The sequence below is a fragment of the Kogia breviceps genome, chromosome 5 (genome assembly GCF_026419965.1).
Source record: "Kogia breviceps isolate mKogBre1 chromosome 5, mKogBre1 haplotype 1, whole genome shotgun sequence".
Classification (NCBI taxonomy): domain Eukaryota; kingdom Metazoa; phylum Chordata; class Mammalia; order Artiodactyla; family Physeteridae; genus Kogia; species Kogia breviceps.
The window spans coordinates 78,611,305-78,624,033 of record NC_081314.1 but is presented as its reverse complement, the minus strand read 5'-3'; the positions used below and the strand labels follow the sequence as shown (position 1 = coordinate 78,624,033).

Here is a 12,729-nt window from a genome sequence, read left to right as displayed (position 1 = left end):
CCAAGGACTGCGAGGGGTGTGTCTGGGCATCAAGGGTGGGTTCGGCAGAAACGTGGAGGTAGAAAGGGAAGGTGGTGCGGCTCAACTGAGGCCCCCAGCCTGGCCAGAAAGAATCTCTGAGGGCACCCAAGGCTTAGGGGAGATGGTGTGGGGAGTCACAGGAAAGGGTGAGCTAGGCCTGCTTACACCTTGACGAGGAGAAGAGCCTGATCCAAGGGGCTTTCCTAAAGAAACCCTAGAAATCTCAGGTTGGGATGGCCCAGAGACCCAGAATCTACATCCCAGAGCAGGAGGGGACATGGCCACCTCTGAGAATCTCAGGAAGGTTACGTCCTTGCCCAGTGAGAAAATGAGGCCCAGGCTGCGGGCGGAGGTGACTCACGTGTGACTTAGGACTTGCGAGGCCCTGCCTGAGACAGAGTGAGTCCCCTGTAGAGCTGGAGACAGGGCCCCCCGATAGGTGCAGTCCTGATGAAGCAGCCAGGACCACAGAAGGACGGCAGCCGGTCAGGCAGGACTGGGCCACCCCAGACTCTGCGGCCTGGCCTTCTCAGCGCCCTGTGGAGCTGGGGTTCTGGGCAGGCACCATTTGGGCACCCAGCCAGTTCCATGAATATCCCTCCATCCAGGCTTTGGCCCAGGTTCCTGAATCTTCTTCCTCTCTGGCGGAGGCCCAGGCCACCCTGAGGACTCCCATTTGGGAGGAGGACTGAGGGCCTCTCCTCACTGCTGAGCAGCCTGGGCTGAGCTGAACACACACACACAGGCCACGCACGCAGATCTGTGTATCACATACACATCTGGGGTCTGGGGCTCAGAAAGTCTCATGCCCTCGTCCCCTCACCCTGTGACCATGGACTGTGGGCTTCCCAGACAGGAAAGCCTGCTTCAGCTTTACTTTGTAAACGTGGGCCCTAAGGATAAATGTGGCCACTGAGGCCATTTACAACAAAGCTAAAACTGGGCTGCCTTTTTCTATGGCAGTGAGTACCTTGCATGCCTCCCCAGAACCCAAGGTTAACCCTGAGAGAGCTGAGAAAAGGCTTGAACCCCAAGGGGCGCTTGGGACCAAGGCAAAGGAGGAGAGAAAGAACTGGAGTCCCTGGGTTGAATGAGGTTGGCCAGGAGCTGGAGAACCAGAGCCACAGGAGTGGGCGAGGCTGGGCCGGGGGCTGCCACAGATAGGGTGGGAGGAAGAGGGAAGGGAGGCCTCAAAGGGCACCCAGCGTAGAGAGAACTGGAGCCGAATCCTGCATCATAGGTCACCCACCTCCCCAGGCCGGGCCCCCAACACATGAGCACATGTGCACACACAGGCACACGCCTTCACAGGCCCCCGGGGTGCTCCTCTGACCCTTTGGTGACATCCTTTCCTCTCACCTTCACCGCACCCCACTTCACCTGTATACACTGGGGGTAGGAAGCAGTGTGGTCAGTGTCCATCCTCACCTCCTAAGGCAGCAATTCGGTAACTTCAGGGTGGTAGGATCCCATGGAGCACTAGACAGTAATTCAGATTCAGATTCCTGTCCTCCCCCCACCCTGAGATTCTGAGTTCGTGGTCTGGGGCCCAGGTAATTCTGAGAAGGTGGTCCTTGGAGGGATGCTGAGTGGTCTGCTAGCTGTGTGGTGGAGAAAATAATCATAATCATACTGGCTGCATTCATTGTGTGCCTACTGTGTACCTGGTGTTTTTCACGAACCACCTCATTTCATCTTTTGACAGCCTTCCTGGAAGGTGCCATTATTTCCATTCCCAAAGTCACACTGGCCACTAGAGGAGCCACAGTTTGACTTGGTTCCCTCCATTCACCCCAACCTACCCACACACACAGACTCACAGGGCCTGGGACCCACCCCAGGGACAGGACCAGAACCAGCATCTGACTCCCCAGCAGGAAGAAATGGCAGGGTGGGACCCACCTGCAGGAAAGTTGCAGGGTTGGTCTGTGACGGAGAACACTCCCACCCTCCTCCACCCGGGATGAGGCAGGGGGACCAGCCCACCCGCGAGGCTCCAGGGGGCACGGCCAGACCAGGCCAGGCTTGGCGAATTCCCAGGTGGCGGGCGCCCCCTGCAGCCAGACAGGGGTGCTGCAGGGCAAAGGCGGTACTTCGGGCTCACACTCCGGCATTGCTGGGTTTTCTCCTCCATCGTCTACAGCCGTCGCTGTGGCTGTTATGGTTGCCCCATTTTAAGGATGAGAGCGAGGTTGAGTGTCTTGCCCGAGGTCGCAGAGGACCCTGGCTCCTCCCTCCCAGGGGCTTCGTCCCAGCCCTTCAGAGCCCGCCTCATCCACACTCCCTCGCATCGAGGACAGACAGTGCAGCAGGGCAGCTGTAGGAGGTAGGCAAAGGGTATTTAATGGGCTTTGGTGGGGGCGGAGAGCGTCTCAGCACTCCCGCCAGGCGAGTGGGCAAGGGCAGGGCACAGAGGTCTCCACAAGGTGCTCAAGAGGTGAGGTTCGTCTGCGGGGACTCCTGGCATCTCCCAGTGCGAAAGGGCAAGAGGTAGGCAGAGCCTCGTCTGGGGGCCTCCTGCAGCAGGGGCAGCACCGGGTCGTGGAGCTAAACACACGGTGGGGGCGATGCGGGCTCTCTCTAAGCCCCGCCCCGCAGGCCACCCACTGGGGAGCAAGAAACTGCCCAGACTGTCACCCATCAACAGGCAGAGCAAAGGGAGTGGGATGGCACCCCAGAATGTCACTGCAGGGGTTCTGGAGGGGCTGTGGTGGTGGATAACCACCCACCCCTACATCATTCTTAATGTTCCACTTCCACATGGTTCATAGACAGGGAGAGTAGAAGGTGCCTTTAAGGAAAGGAAATCCCCCCCTCCCGCTCCCACCAATTATAAACCACGGGACTAGTCTCAATCCTCATAAATAGCTGAGGAAACTGAGGCCCAGAAAGGGTAAGTGACTGGCCCAAGGCCACCCAGCAAGTGAGTGGTGTGGCCTTTTCCCTTTGTGTCTCCAGGGACCCCTGGTATATTCTGGAGGCCTGTGACTCTACTGTCAACACTCTTCAGGCCTATAATGCCCCTCTCTCAAGCTCTAAGTGCTCCAGCTTCAGGGCCAGCCCAACATTGGGGGGCTTCTCCCAACACCTGTACAATCTACAGACGCCCCCTCCCAACACACACAGGCACACGCGCACGCTTGCACACACACACACACATTCCTCACCTCCTGGAGGGCTGCAGCCTCACCACTCCCTGGGGGCCCCTTCCCTGGTCTGTCGAGACCCAGAGGTTGGGACTGCGGGCCAGCCCCAGGCCCAGGGAGGTCTGGGGGACTGAGTGCGGAGGGGCACATCGGGAAGTGCGGGTTCTGCCTGGGCACCCAATCAGGCCCCGCCACCCTCTGCAGCCTGACAGCTTCGGCCATGTACCTAGGGAGCAACAAGCCAGATGCGGGTGGTCACGGCCCTCCCGGCCTGGTCCCCCTCAGCCTGGGGAGCACACAGCCTGGGCATGGTCCTGCAGGGAGCTGACACCAACCTCATCCAGGCTGCCATGCCCCTCTAACCCCATGTCTTGGAGCAAGAACCCACAGAGGCAAGGAAGGGGAAGCTCCAGAGGCTCCCACAAGGCCCTGGAGAAAACTCCAAAAGAAGAATAGTAAGCGTAGGGGGCTGGGAGCTATGCTGAGGTGCCAGGGGAGATGACCCAGCTTCACCCCACCCCACCCGCGCCAGGGGCCACCCCTCAGGCCTCTGCTTTGCCAACTCACTTGGGTCCCAGCGGTGCACAAATTGTTAAATACCAGTTGCTGGCACAGCCGCGGTCGAAGGGGTTGTATCCTTGCAGGTATCTGCACTGGGCGGGGTGGGGGGGGGGCGAGCACAGGAAGAAGAGCTCAGATCCAGCAGGACTGGGCAGGCCACACCCCCACTGGCCCTCCCTGCACCGGTCAGCTCAGCCCAGGGCTGCAGCAAGACTCCAAGGATAGAGGAGCCAGGAGAGTCAGGCGCAGTGTCCCCAACCCACTTCTGAGCTCTGGCACTGCACCCACCTCTCCTGCTTGCTCAGGGATCCTTTCCCATCTCCTTGTATCCCCTTTTGCACTATCCTCCCCCTCTGTCTCATCTGGCCACACATATCCTCCTGCTACCTCCTTCCAGATCCTTTCGGATCTTCCTTTTGCTGATAAACTACTCCAAAGACAGTTCCACCCATGTTCCCTCAACTCCTCTACTTTCCCACATCTCATTCTTTCCTAAAATTGTGCCTTCACTGAATTTCACTATCCAGAAGGACAGTTTGTGGTGCCTCATTATATTTCCCTAACCAAAATCACCTGGCCTTGGAAATCTGGGCTGAAGCTCCTGAGCACCCAGTGCTTGGTCAATGTCAAGCCCAAAGGTCAAGTCCTCCCCGGAAACTCTTGACCAGGTTTTCTCCTCCTCCCCTCCTTCCGCACATCAGCCTCACCCCTCCTCCTTCCCAGCACAGGCTGAGTCTCAGGGGGACCTCAAGAGCCTTAGCTACAAAGTGTTTGTCGTGTCCTAAAGTGGCCCAAGAGTACCTCCGCCCCCCACCAGCTCCCCTGGGTACCATGCCCTTAACCATTATGATTTTTTGAGTCCTCCCTACTTTAAGGTGTTTCAAGAATTTAAGGGAAACTGGCATTCTACTCTCAATTTTAATTAAATGGTTAGAAGAGTCTGATTAAGTTTACGATCAGAATTTTCAATCTAGAGAAATAAATTTTTATTTATTAGATGTTCACGAAGAAGAGAAAAATGTTGATTGCTCAGTGCTTAAAGGGATGGTAATTGTTTAATGAATTCATAAGAACTGACTAATAAAATAGAGCCCTTCCTCTCCCCATATGGGACCCTCAGACATGAATGGAATCCAACAGCTCGGAAGTTCCCAGACTGTCCTCTCTCACCGGCTTCAGGCCTGGTCTCCTGCCCCAGTTCTGTATCTCAAACGCCCTCATGTGCTCCACAGGACCAAAACCAAAGTGGGTATCTACTCGCCCCATCTCCTGCCCAATTCCCTGCTGCCTCTGCTCTCTCTCCCCTTCTTCCCCGGGGATCGGGGAGTCAGACTTCTCTCTCTTTCTCTCTTTCCTTCTCTCCCAAAGCATTATGGATTCCTTTGTTTGTAGGTTCACTCATTTGTTCATAAATATTTGGGGACCTCAACACTGTTCCAGGCATTGCTCTGGGGACTGAGGACACACCACAGACAACAAAGCCAGCCTTAACTTTCAGGGTACTGATGGCAGTTGGGGAGTGGTCAGGGAAGCACAGAGAGGGAATTGGGGAGAAGAGCAGGCAGCCGAGCCAACACTCCAAGGTGCAGGCAGGGGAGCAGCAGCCCAGGGCAGCAGAGAGAGCTGGACCCTGAGAGGCTGGGGAAGGGCCACAGCAGGTACATTCTGCCTCAGATGCTGCTGCTCTGTGCAGCCTGGAAAGACTAGTCTGAGGATTGCCCGCCGGCTTTGGCCACTTGGAGAGTGCAGCACCAGTACGACAGTGAGGACGGAGGCTGGGCTGAAGTGGGCTGAGGAAGGTGAAGAACGAGGCTAGTGAGCACAGCCAATGCTTTCAGGAAATCTGGTTGTGCTGGAGGGCAGAGTTCAATAGGGGAGGCCTGCGATGTTAAGGGATGTTTGCTTTGTTTTTAAGTTGTGAGAGACAAGAACATGTGTACTGATGATGGGAAGGTATGGCAGTAATGATGACCTATGGGGCACTTACTCACACCAGCCACTGTTCTATGTATCTCACACACATTAACCCATGCTGTCCCCTTTTACGGATGGGGAAACTGAGGTACCAGATGGCTAAGTAACACAGCCAAGATCTCCCTTCTGGTGTGTTGTGGAGCTGTGATTTGAATTTATGTGGTCTGGCTCCAGAGCCCCTGTGACCTAAACAAGTGGCCCAGCAGAAGTTGTGGTCAAGGGATGGAGGTAAGACGGGAATAAAGTTGAGGTGTGTGAAGAATGCCTGAAATGGGTTCTGGTAATGGGAAAGAGACCTGCCTGGTGAATCACAGAGTGCAGACCACATTTAGGTTTCTTAAGGCTGGAGACCCTGGATTGAGACAGCCCCATCTGAGCAGGGGAGGGAGGGCAGGCCTATGGCCTGACCTGGGCTAGAAGAACCACAGGATGTGGGAAGGGAGAATGCTGCCCAGGAGAGGCTGAAATGAGGGACTGAGGCTGAAGAGAAAAGACATGCAGACCACAGGGAGCTGATGAGTCAGGGCTACACAGAGGAGTCACAGGTGGGCTGGGAACCAAATATGGGTGGGGTGGAGTGATTAAGTGGTGACTGGAAGGATGGGAAATGGTGGGCAAAGAGGGTTCCTCTGTCCTTTCATCTGTCTCAAGGTCTCCAGCCCCTCCCTCATTGATGTGACCTACGACAGTCTTCCTAAAACAGCCTTTAAGTCAAGTCATTGCCATGTGGAAGGAATCCCATGGCAAGGGTGTTCACTTTTACCACTCCTTATCAACACAGTAATGAAAGTCCAAGACAATGCAGTAAGAAAAGAAAAGGAAATAAAGCCATACACGTTGGAAAGGAAGAAATGAAACTGTCCTTTTCACAGATGACATGATTTTCTATGTAGAATCAACAAAAAAAAAAATTAGAACTAATAAGTGAGCCTAGAAAAATTGCAAGATTCAAGACTAATATACAAAAAAATCCATTGTATTTTCTTATAATAATAAACAAATGGAAATGAAATTTTAAAAAATTATAATAGCACACAAAAATGAAATACTTAGAAAAAATCTAACACAATGTAGTCAAGATCTACATGCTGAAATCTGTAAGACACTAATGAAAGAAATCAAAGAAGCCCTAAATAAATGGAGAGTTATACTACTTTCATGGGTTCAAAAACTCAATATTGTTAAAATGTCCATCTTCAAAATTGATCTATAGGTTCAACACAATCCAAATGAAAATCTCAGCAAACATTTTTTGCAGAAATTGACAAGCCGCTTCTAAAATTTATATAGAAAATCAAGGTAACTAGAATAGCCAACAGAACTTTGAAAAAGAACAAAGTTGAAGAACTCACATTGTATGATTTCAAGACAATATAAAGCTACTAAGCAAAACAGTATGGTACTGGTAAAAGAACAGAGAGTCCAGAAATACACCTACACCTCTATATTCAATTGATTTTTGACAAATGTTCAAAGGCAACTCAATGGAAGGATAGTCTTTTCAAAAAACGGTGAACAACCCATAAGCAAAAAAAAAAAAAAAAACCATAAGAAAAAAAAAATCTTGACCCATGCCTTGCATCATATACAAAATTTAACCCCAAATGAATCATAGTCCTAAATATAAAACCTAAAACTATAAAACTTCTAAAAGAAAACATATGAGAAAAATCTTTGTGACCTTGAGTTAAGGAAAGATTTCTTAATTACACACCAAAAGCACAATCCATAAAAGAAAAAACTGATAGGGGGACTTCCCTGGTGGTCCAGTGGCTAAGACTCTGTGCTCCCAATGCAGGGGGCCCAGGTTCAATCCCTGGTCAGGGAACTAGATCGCACATGCCACAACTAAGAGTTCGCATGGTGCAACTAAAGATCCCACGTGCCACAACTAAAAGATCCCATTGCTGCAACTAAGATCTGGCAAAGCCAAATAAATGAATAAATAAAAATAGTTATAAAAGGAAAATGTATTTAAAAAAGAAAAGATAAAACTGATAATGAACTTCAAAATTTAAAACTTCTGATCTTTGGAAGACACTGTTGAGAAAAATGAGATGACAAACCACAGACACGGAGAAAATATTTGCAAAACACATGTCTGAATCCTGAATAAATAAAGATTTCTTAAAACTCAATATTAAGAAAACTACCCAATTTTTTTTAATGGGCAAAAGACTGGAACAGATATTTAATCAAAGATATACTGATGGCAAATAAGAACATGAAAAGATGTTCAAAATCATTAGTCATGGGCTTCCCTGGTGGCACAGTGGTTAAGAATCCGCCTGCTGACACAGGGTACACGGGTTCGAGCCCTGGTTCGGGAGGATCCCACATGCCGTGGAGCAACGAAGCCCGTGCGCCACAACTACTGAGCCTGCGCTCTCGAGCACGCAAGCCACAACTACTGAAGCCCACGCACCTAGAGCCCATGCTCCGCAACAAGAGAATCCACCGCAGTGAGAAGCCGGCGCACCACAACAAAGACCCAACGCAGCCAAAAAAAACCCAGAACATTGGTCATTAGGAAAATGCAAATTAAAACCACAATGAAGTGTCACTACACATTTATTAGACTGTCTAAATTTTTTTAAAAACTGACAAAGCCAAATGTTAATGATGCAGAGCAACTGGAATTCTCATATATTCCTTATGGGAATGCAAAATGGTACAGCCATTTTGGAAGACAATTTGGCAGTTTCTTATAAAGTTAAACATACATTACCATATGACCCAGCAATGCCAGCCTTAAGTATACACCCCCCCAAAAATGAAAACTTGTGTTCACATGCCTGTACACCAATGTTTATAGTGGCTTCATTTATAATCACCACAAATTGGAAACAACCCAAATATCCTTCAATTGGTGAATGGGTAAACAAGTTGTGTTACAGCTATATGATGGAATACTACACAGCAATAAAAAGGAGGAAACTCCTGATGTGGGCAACAACATGGATGAATCTCAAATACATTATATGCTAAGTGAAAGAAACCAAACCCCAAAAGCTATGATTACATTTATGGGAGATTCTGAAAAAGGAAAAACTATTGGGATAGAAAACAAATCAGCGGTTGCCAGCAGCTGCAGAAAGGGAAAGAAACTGAGTCAAAAGGCCATGAGGGAATTTGGCGGGGGGGGGGGGGGGGGCGGGGAACGGGTTGGGGTTGATGGAACTGTTCTAAATCTTGGTTATGGCGGTTGTTACAGGACTTATGAGTTGGTCAAAACTCACACAACTGTGCACTTAAAAGGGTGAGTTTTACTGTATGTAAAGAAAAAATCCTATCAAGGCTCCCGGGTTTCCACTGCACCAAGATTAAATTATCCACCTGACTTCTTTGCCTTTTAAATCTGGCCAATTCCAGGCAGACCACTTGCCCATGCCACAGCTGCTCCAATTAGAACTGTTTCCTCATCATCCTATCAACATTCCACGGGCTTTCAGGCTTCCCAGCTTTTTTGCAAGCTTTGCCCATCACTGCAATGCCCTTCCCTCGATTTATGCCCGTCCGAAACCACTAAGTGGCACGTCCTACTCTACACTGAAGTGCTCAATGAACTCTCAGTGCTCTCTCTGAGTCTGTGCTACACAACGTAGGCAGGCCCCTCTCCCAGAGTGTTCGCGAGTGTCTGGCGAGGGTTACTCTGATTTCAGGTTCCTTGTTAACACAAGCGCAGGATGCAGCCGTACCTCTCCGCCCATGGCTCAAAATAATGCGCACGCGCCTAGCACACAGTAGCGCACCTTCGACGCAGCGCACCCAGGAAGGAGAGTGACCACCGAGTTCCAGGAGGAGGTGAGATCTGAGCTGAATTTGGGTCTGGAAGGGCTAATAAGGCACCTTCAAGAGAAGTCAGGCCATCAAGGACCAGGGCGTTACAGAAAGCGGAAAGTACGGAAGTCCGGAAGGGGCAAGGTGACCACCCACAGCCCGATATAGTGGCGCCCCGCTCGGCCCCACGTACCTTGCCCTCGTAGGAGCGCTCGGCCGCGCTCACCGACATGGCCTGGATCAGCAGCAGCAGGAAGAGTGGCACCAGGAAGCTGGCGGCGGGTACAGCCACCACGATGCTGCGCACCAGCTAAGGAACAGCGCCTCCGGCCGGTCCTCCTTGGCCCCGCCCTTCACCGACCCCGACCCCAAACAGCCCCGCCCACAAGCCCCGCCCACCCTCTCTCTGTGCTCTATCCCAGTGTAAACCTCACCTCACCCTGCTGTCCAGGCCCCCGTGCCACCTCTAGCACTTCCCCTCCTTGACCCTGCTAGATGCTCACCCCTTCGCAGTTCCTCCTATCCCCACCCACCTGCCCGACCCTACCCACCGGCACCTAGTCCCACACTGGTCCTCCCCGAGCAGCTTCGCGGAAAACCCCGCCCACCATTACCTCTGCACCGCCCCCCCCGTGACCCTCCTCCTCCGCTGTCCCCGCCCTCCCCACAGCTCCCCTCGTGGGTCCCGCAGCCCAGCAGATACGCAATAGCCTTGTCCATGGAGAAGGGCAGGTGGGTCGTGCGCACCAGGAAGATCAGACAGGTGACTAGCATGGCACCTGAGTAGAGGCACAGTGACAGGACGAGCAGCATAAAGAAGCGAAAGTTGCGGTGACCGATGCAGTTATTGACCCACTTGCAGTGGTGATCAAAGTCCTAGGCGAGAGGGAGAGGGGGACCTCGAGGACCCAACCTCTGACCCAGGCTCCATCGCCCCCAGATCTGAGGCCTTACCCCCACCCTCTAAGCCACCTGCCCTTGGCCTCATGCACTGGCTCCCATTCCTAGGGAGACACTGAGCCACAAAGTCCCTAACACTGCTGGCATTTCTGTGGTTAGAGCACCATATGGCTCTGTGGCTCACATAGTTTCATGTCAAGAGGACTTTAGAGCCGGGGCCTGCTGGTCTTCTCTGGGACACATCCTGGTGTAACTTCAGGCAGGACATAGAATATCTCTGGGCCTCTGTTTTCTTATCCACTGGATGAGCCTAATAATAAGACCCTTGCCCAGCCAGACTCCCAGGGTTGTAAGGACCAGTTAAGACAGCACATTGGTAAACTGTTGCAGGCTGTGCACTTAGAGCCCAAGAGACCAGGAGACCCTCTGGCCTGGACAGCCAGAGAGGACAGGCAAAGTTCCCCTGGCCAGGCCTGCAACCTGCCTGAGGGCCTTGGGCATCTAGTGTCAGTGAGCCCTCGATAGGTCAGGGGTATCTTACATTCTCCTGGCCTGACCAGGCCCAGCATAGATGTGGATGCCCCTCTGCATGTCAGCACCAGTGCAAGAAAGGGCCAGCCTCCCAGGAGAGGTTCAGGCACAGTGGCAGTGACTTGTATGAGTGACCAAGAGTGACTGGGAATTACTGCAACCCTTGGTCTTTAGTGGTCCTGGAAGTAGTTTCACACCGACCACAGGCCCCTGTGTGAGTGGGCCTCCTGGTCCCAGGCAGGTGCTGGGAGGGTAGGTGGGCAGGCGAGAGGGGCACTTACCTCCACACAGATGTTGCACCAGCGGCAGTGGTGGGTCCGGGGCGGGCGGTGAAAGCAGCACTTATGGCACCACTGCAGGCGGAAGGCCCTGCGGTTCACGCATACCACATGCACCATTGTGGGGCCCTGTTCATTGGAGCCTGGCATGGGAAAAGGACTGAGCAGCAGCAAGAGGCCCTTCCAGCAGAGTCTGCCGTAGCAGAAGGGCACGGGCACGCAGCCCCACGGCATCACTGGGCTCCAGCGGGGGGGGGGGGGGTCAGGTGGGCACGGGGATCCTTAGTCCCCACTGAGCAAGCTGGCCAAGCTTAGAGAGGCTGGCAGTCAAAGGGAAGGTGGGTTTCTAGCCCGAGGAGTTCTTTGAGAACTCAGGCCTTTGCCACTGTGAGCCATGCTTTAAGGGATCTGTGTGGTAGGAAGGAGGAAGAGAAAACTGAGTGGTTGTGAAGAGCTGGCTTCTCTACCCAGCCTGCCCTAGCCCTCCCCTCCAAGGCAACTGGAAAACCTCCAAATTTCTGGTTTTCCACACCTCCGTGGCTCGAGAAATGAAGTGCCAGATGCAGGGCTTGAGCACATGAGGACATGGGGTGAAGGGGTCCTGAGGCCCCAGGCGGGGAGATGGAAGGAGCACTTTAGGAGTCATCCCAGCAGGCAGGAGCCCTTTGGGTGCTGCCTCCTTCTCCCAGGGGGCCAATGTCTCACCTTGATGCAAGATGCCAGGGTCTGAGAAGTTGAGTGAAACGAGACTGAAGAAGGTGAGGATAAAGAGGAGGCCTGTGATGATGGGAAAGGCCCATTCCCCGTTCTGGGCCAGCCATCTGCAACTGAGACCAGAGCAGGAGTCAGCCCTGATCTGGGGTGGCCTGAAGCTCCCCCCAGGACCTAGTCCACTGGGTCAGGACCCACAGACCATAAATCCTGGTCTAAAGATCCAGGCTAGTGACAGATCCATAGAAACTCCACCAAAGGTCATTGAGTATTACCAGCCACCCGCAGCTCCCAGGTGCACCAAGCACTCTATACCTCTGTGCCTTCGCACGTTCAGTTCCCTCTGCCTAGAACCTCTTCCTTTCCCTGACTCTGTACTCTCCCTGCCTCCGTACTATCGTTATGTGTTTTCCTTTCTGTTGCTCTGTAAGAAACCTGTCAGCTTGTGTGGGAGACTTACGGGAATGCGAAGAAGAGGCCACTGAAAACGACCAGCAGCACCACGTTGAAGGCGGCAAATAGGCTCGGGAGGATCCAGGGGAGTGGGGCCTGAGGCGGGATATGGGGCTCCTTCAAGAGCGGCATGGCTGGACCTCCCATGGCCCCAGGGGAGATTAGGGCCCCCACGCTCCCTCCCCACTGCTGGCTCCAGGAGCCCCATGGCCACAGCAGCCTCAGAAGCCACAGCCCAGGGTGGAGGGAAAGAAGTCCCAGTGTGACATCACAGAGGCTGAGGAGAATGGGGGCTAGGGGCTCTTCAGCAGCACTGTCTGCCACCTGTGACCGTCCCTTCCAACAGCAAACCATACCCCTACTTGTGCTCGGGA

The 12,729-nt window shown here is 52.8% G+C and overlaps 1 protein-coding gene across 1 annotated transcript; it reads right to left on the bottom strand.

The window, feature by feature from the left end:
* Positions 1–2,451: 2,451 nt before the first annotated feature.
* Positions 2,452–12,502, bottom strand: ZDHHC19 (zinc finger DHHC-type palmitoyltransferase 19). Its single transcript, XM_059064127.2, has 8 exons — positions 12,363–12,502; positions 11,897–12,018; positions 11,195–11,334; positions 10,186–10,358; positions 9,676–9,781; positions 3,735–3,820; positions 3,189–3,393; positions 2,452–2,568 (listed from the first exon to the last, which is right to left on the bottom strand). The coding sequence occupies exons 1-8, from the start codon at positions 12,500–12,502 to the stop codon at positions 2,452–2,454; spliced, it is 1,089 nt and encodes a 362-aa protein (XP_058920110.1).
* Positions 12,503–12,729: the final 227 nt, after the last annotated feature.

Bases quoted from the DNA above. Each gene is read 5' to 3' on its own strand.
- ZDHHC19 (XM_059064127.2), bottom strand. From the start codon at position 12,502: ATGGGAGGTCCAGCCATGCCGCTCTTGAAGGAGCCCCATATCCCGCCT. The intron at 10,359-11,194 runs GTAAGTGCCCCT...CCTCTCGCCTAG, and splicing joins GGTGCAACATCTGTGTGGAG to GACTTTGATCACCACTGCAA. The intron at 2,569-3,188 runs GTGAGGAATGTG...CCGTGTGTTTAG, and splicing joins AGGCTGCAGCCCTCCAGGAG to CTCCACGACCCGGTGCTGCC.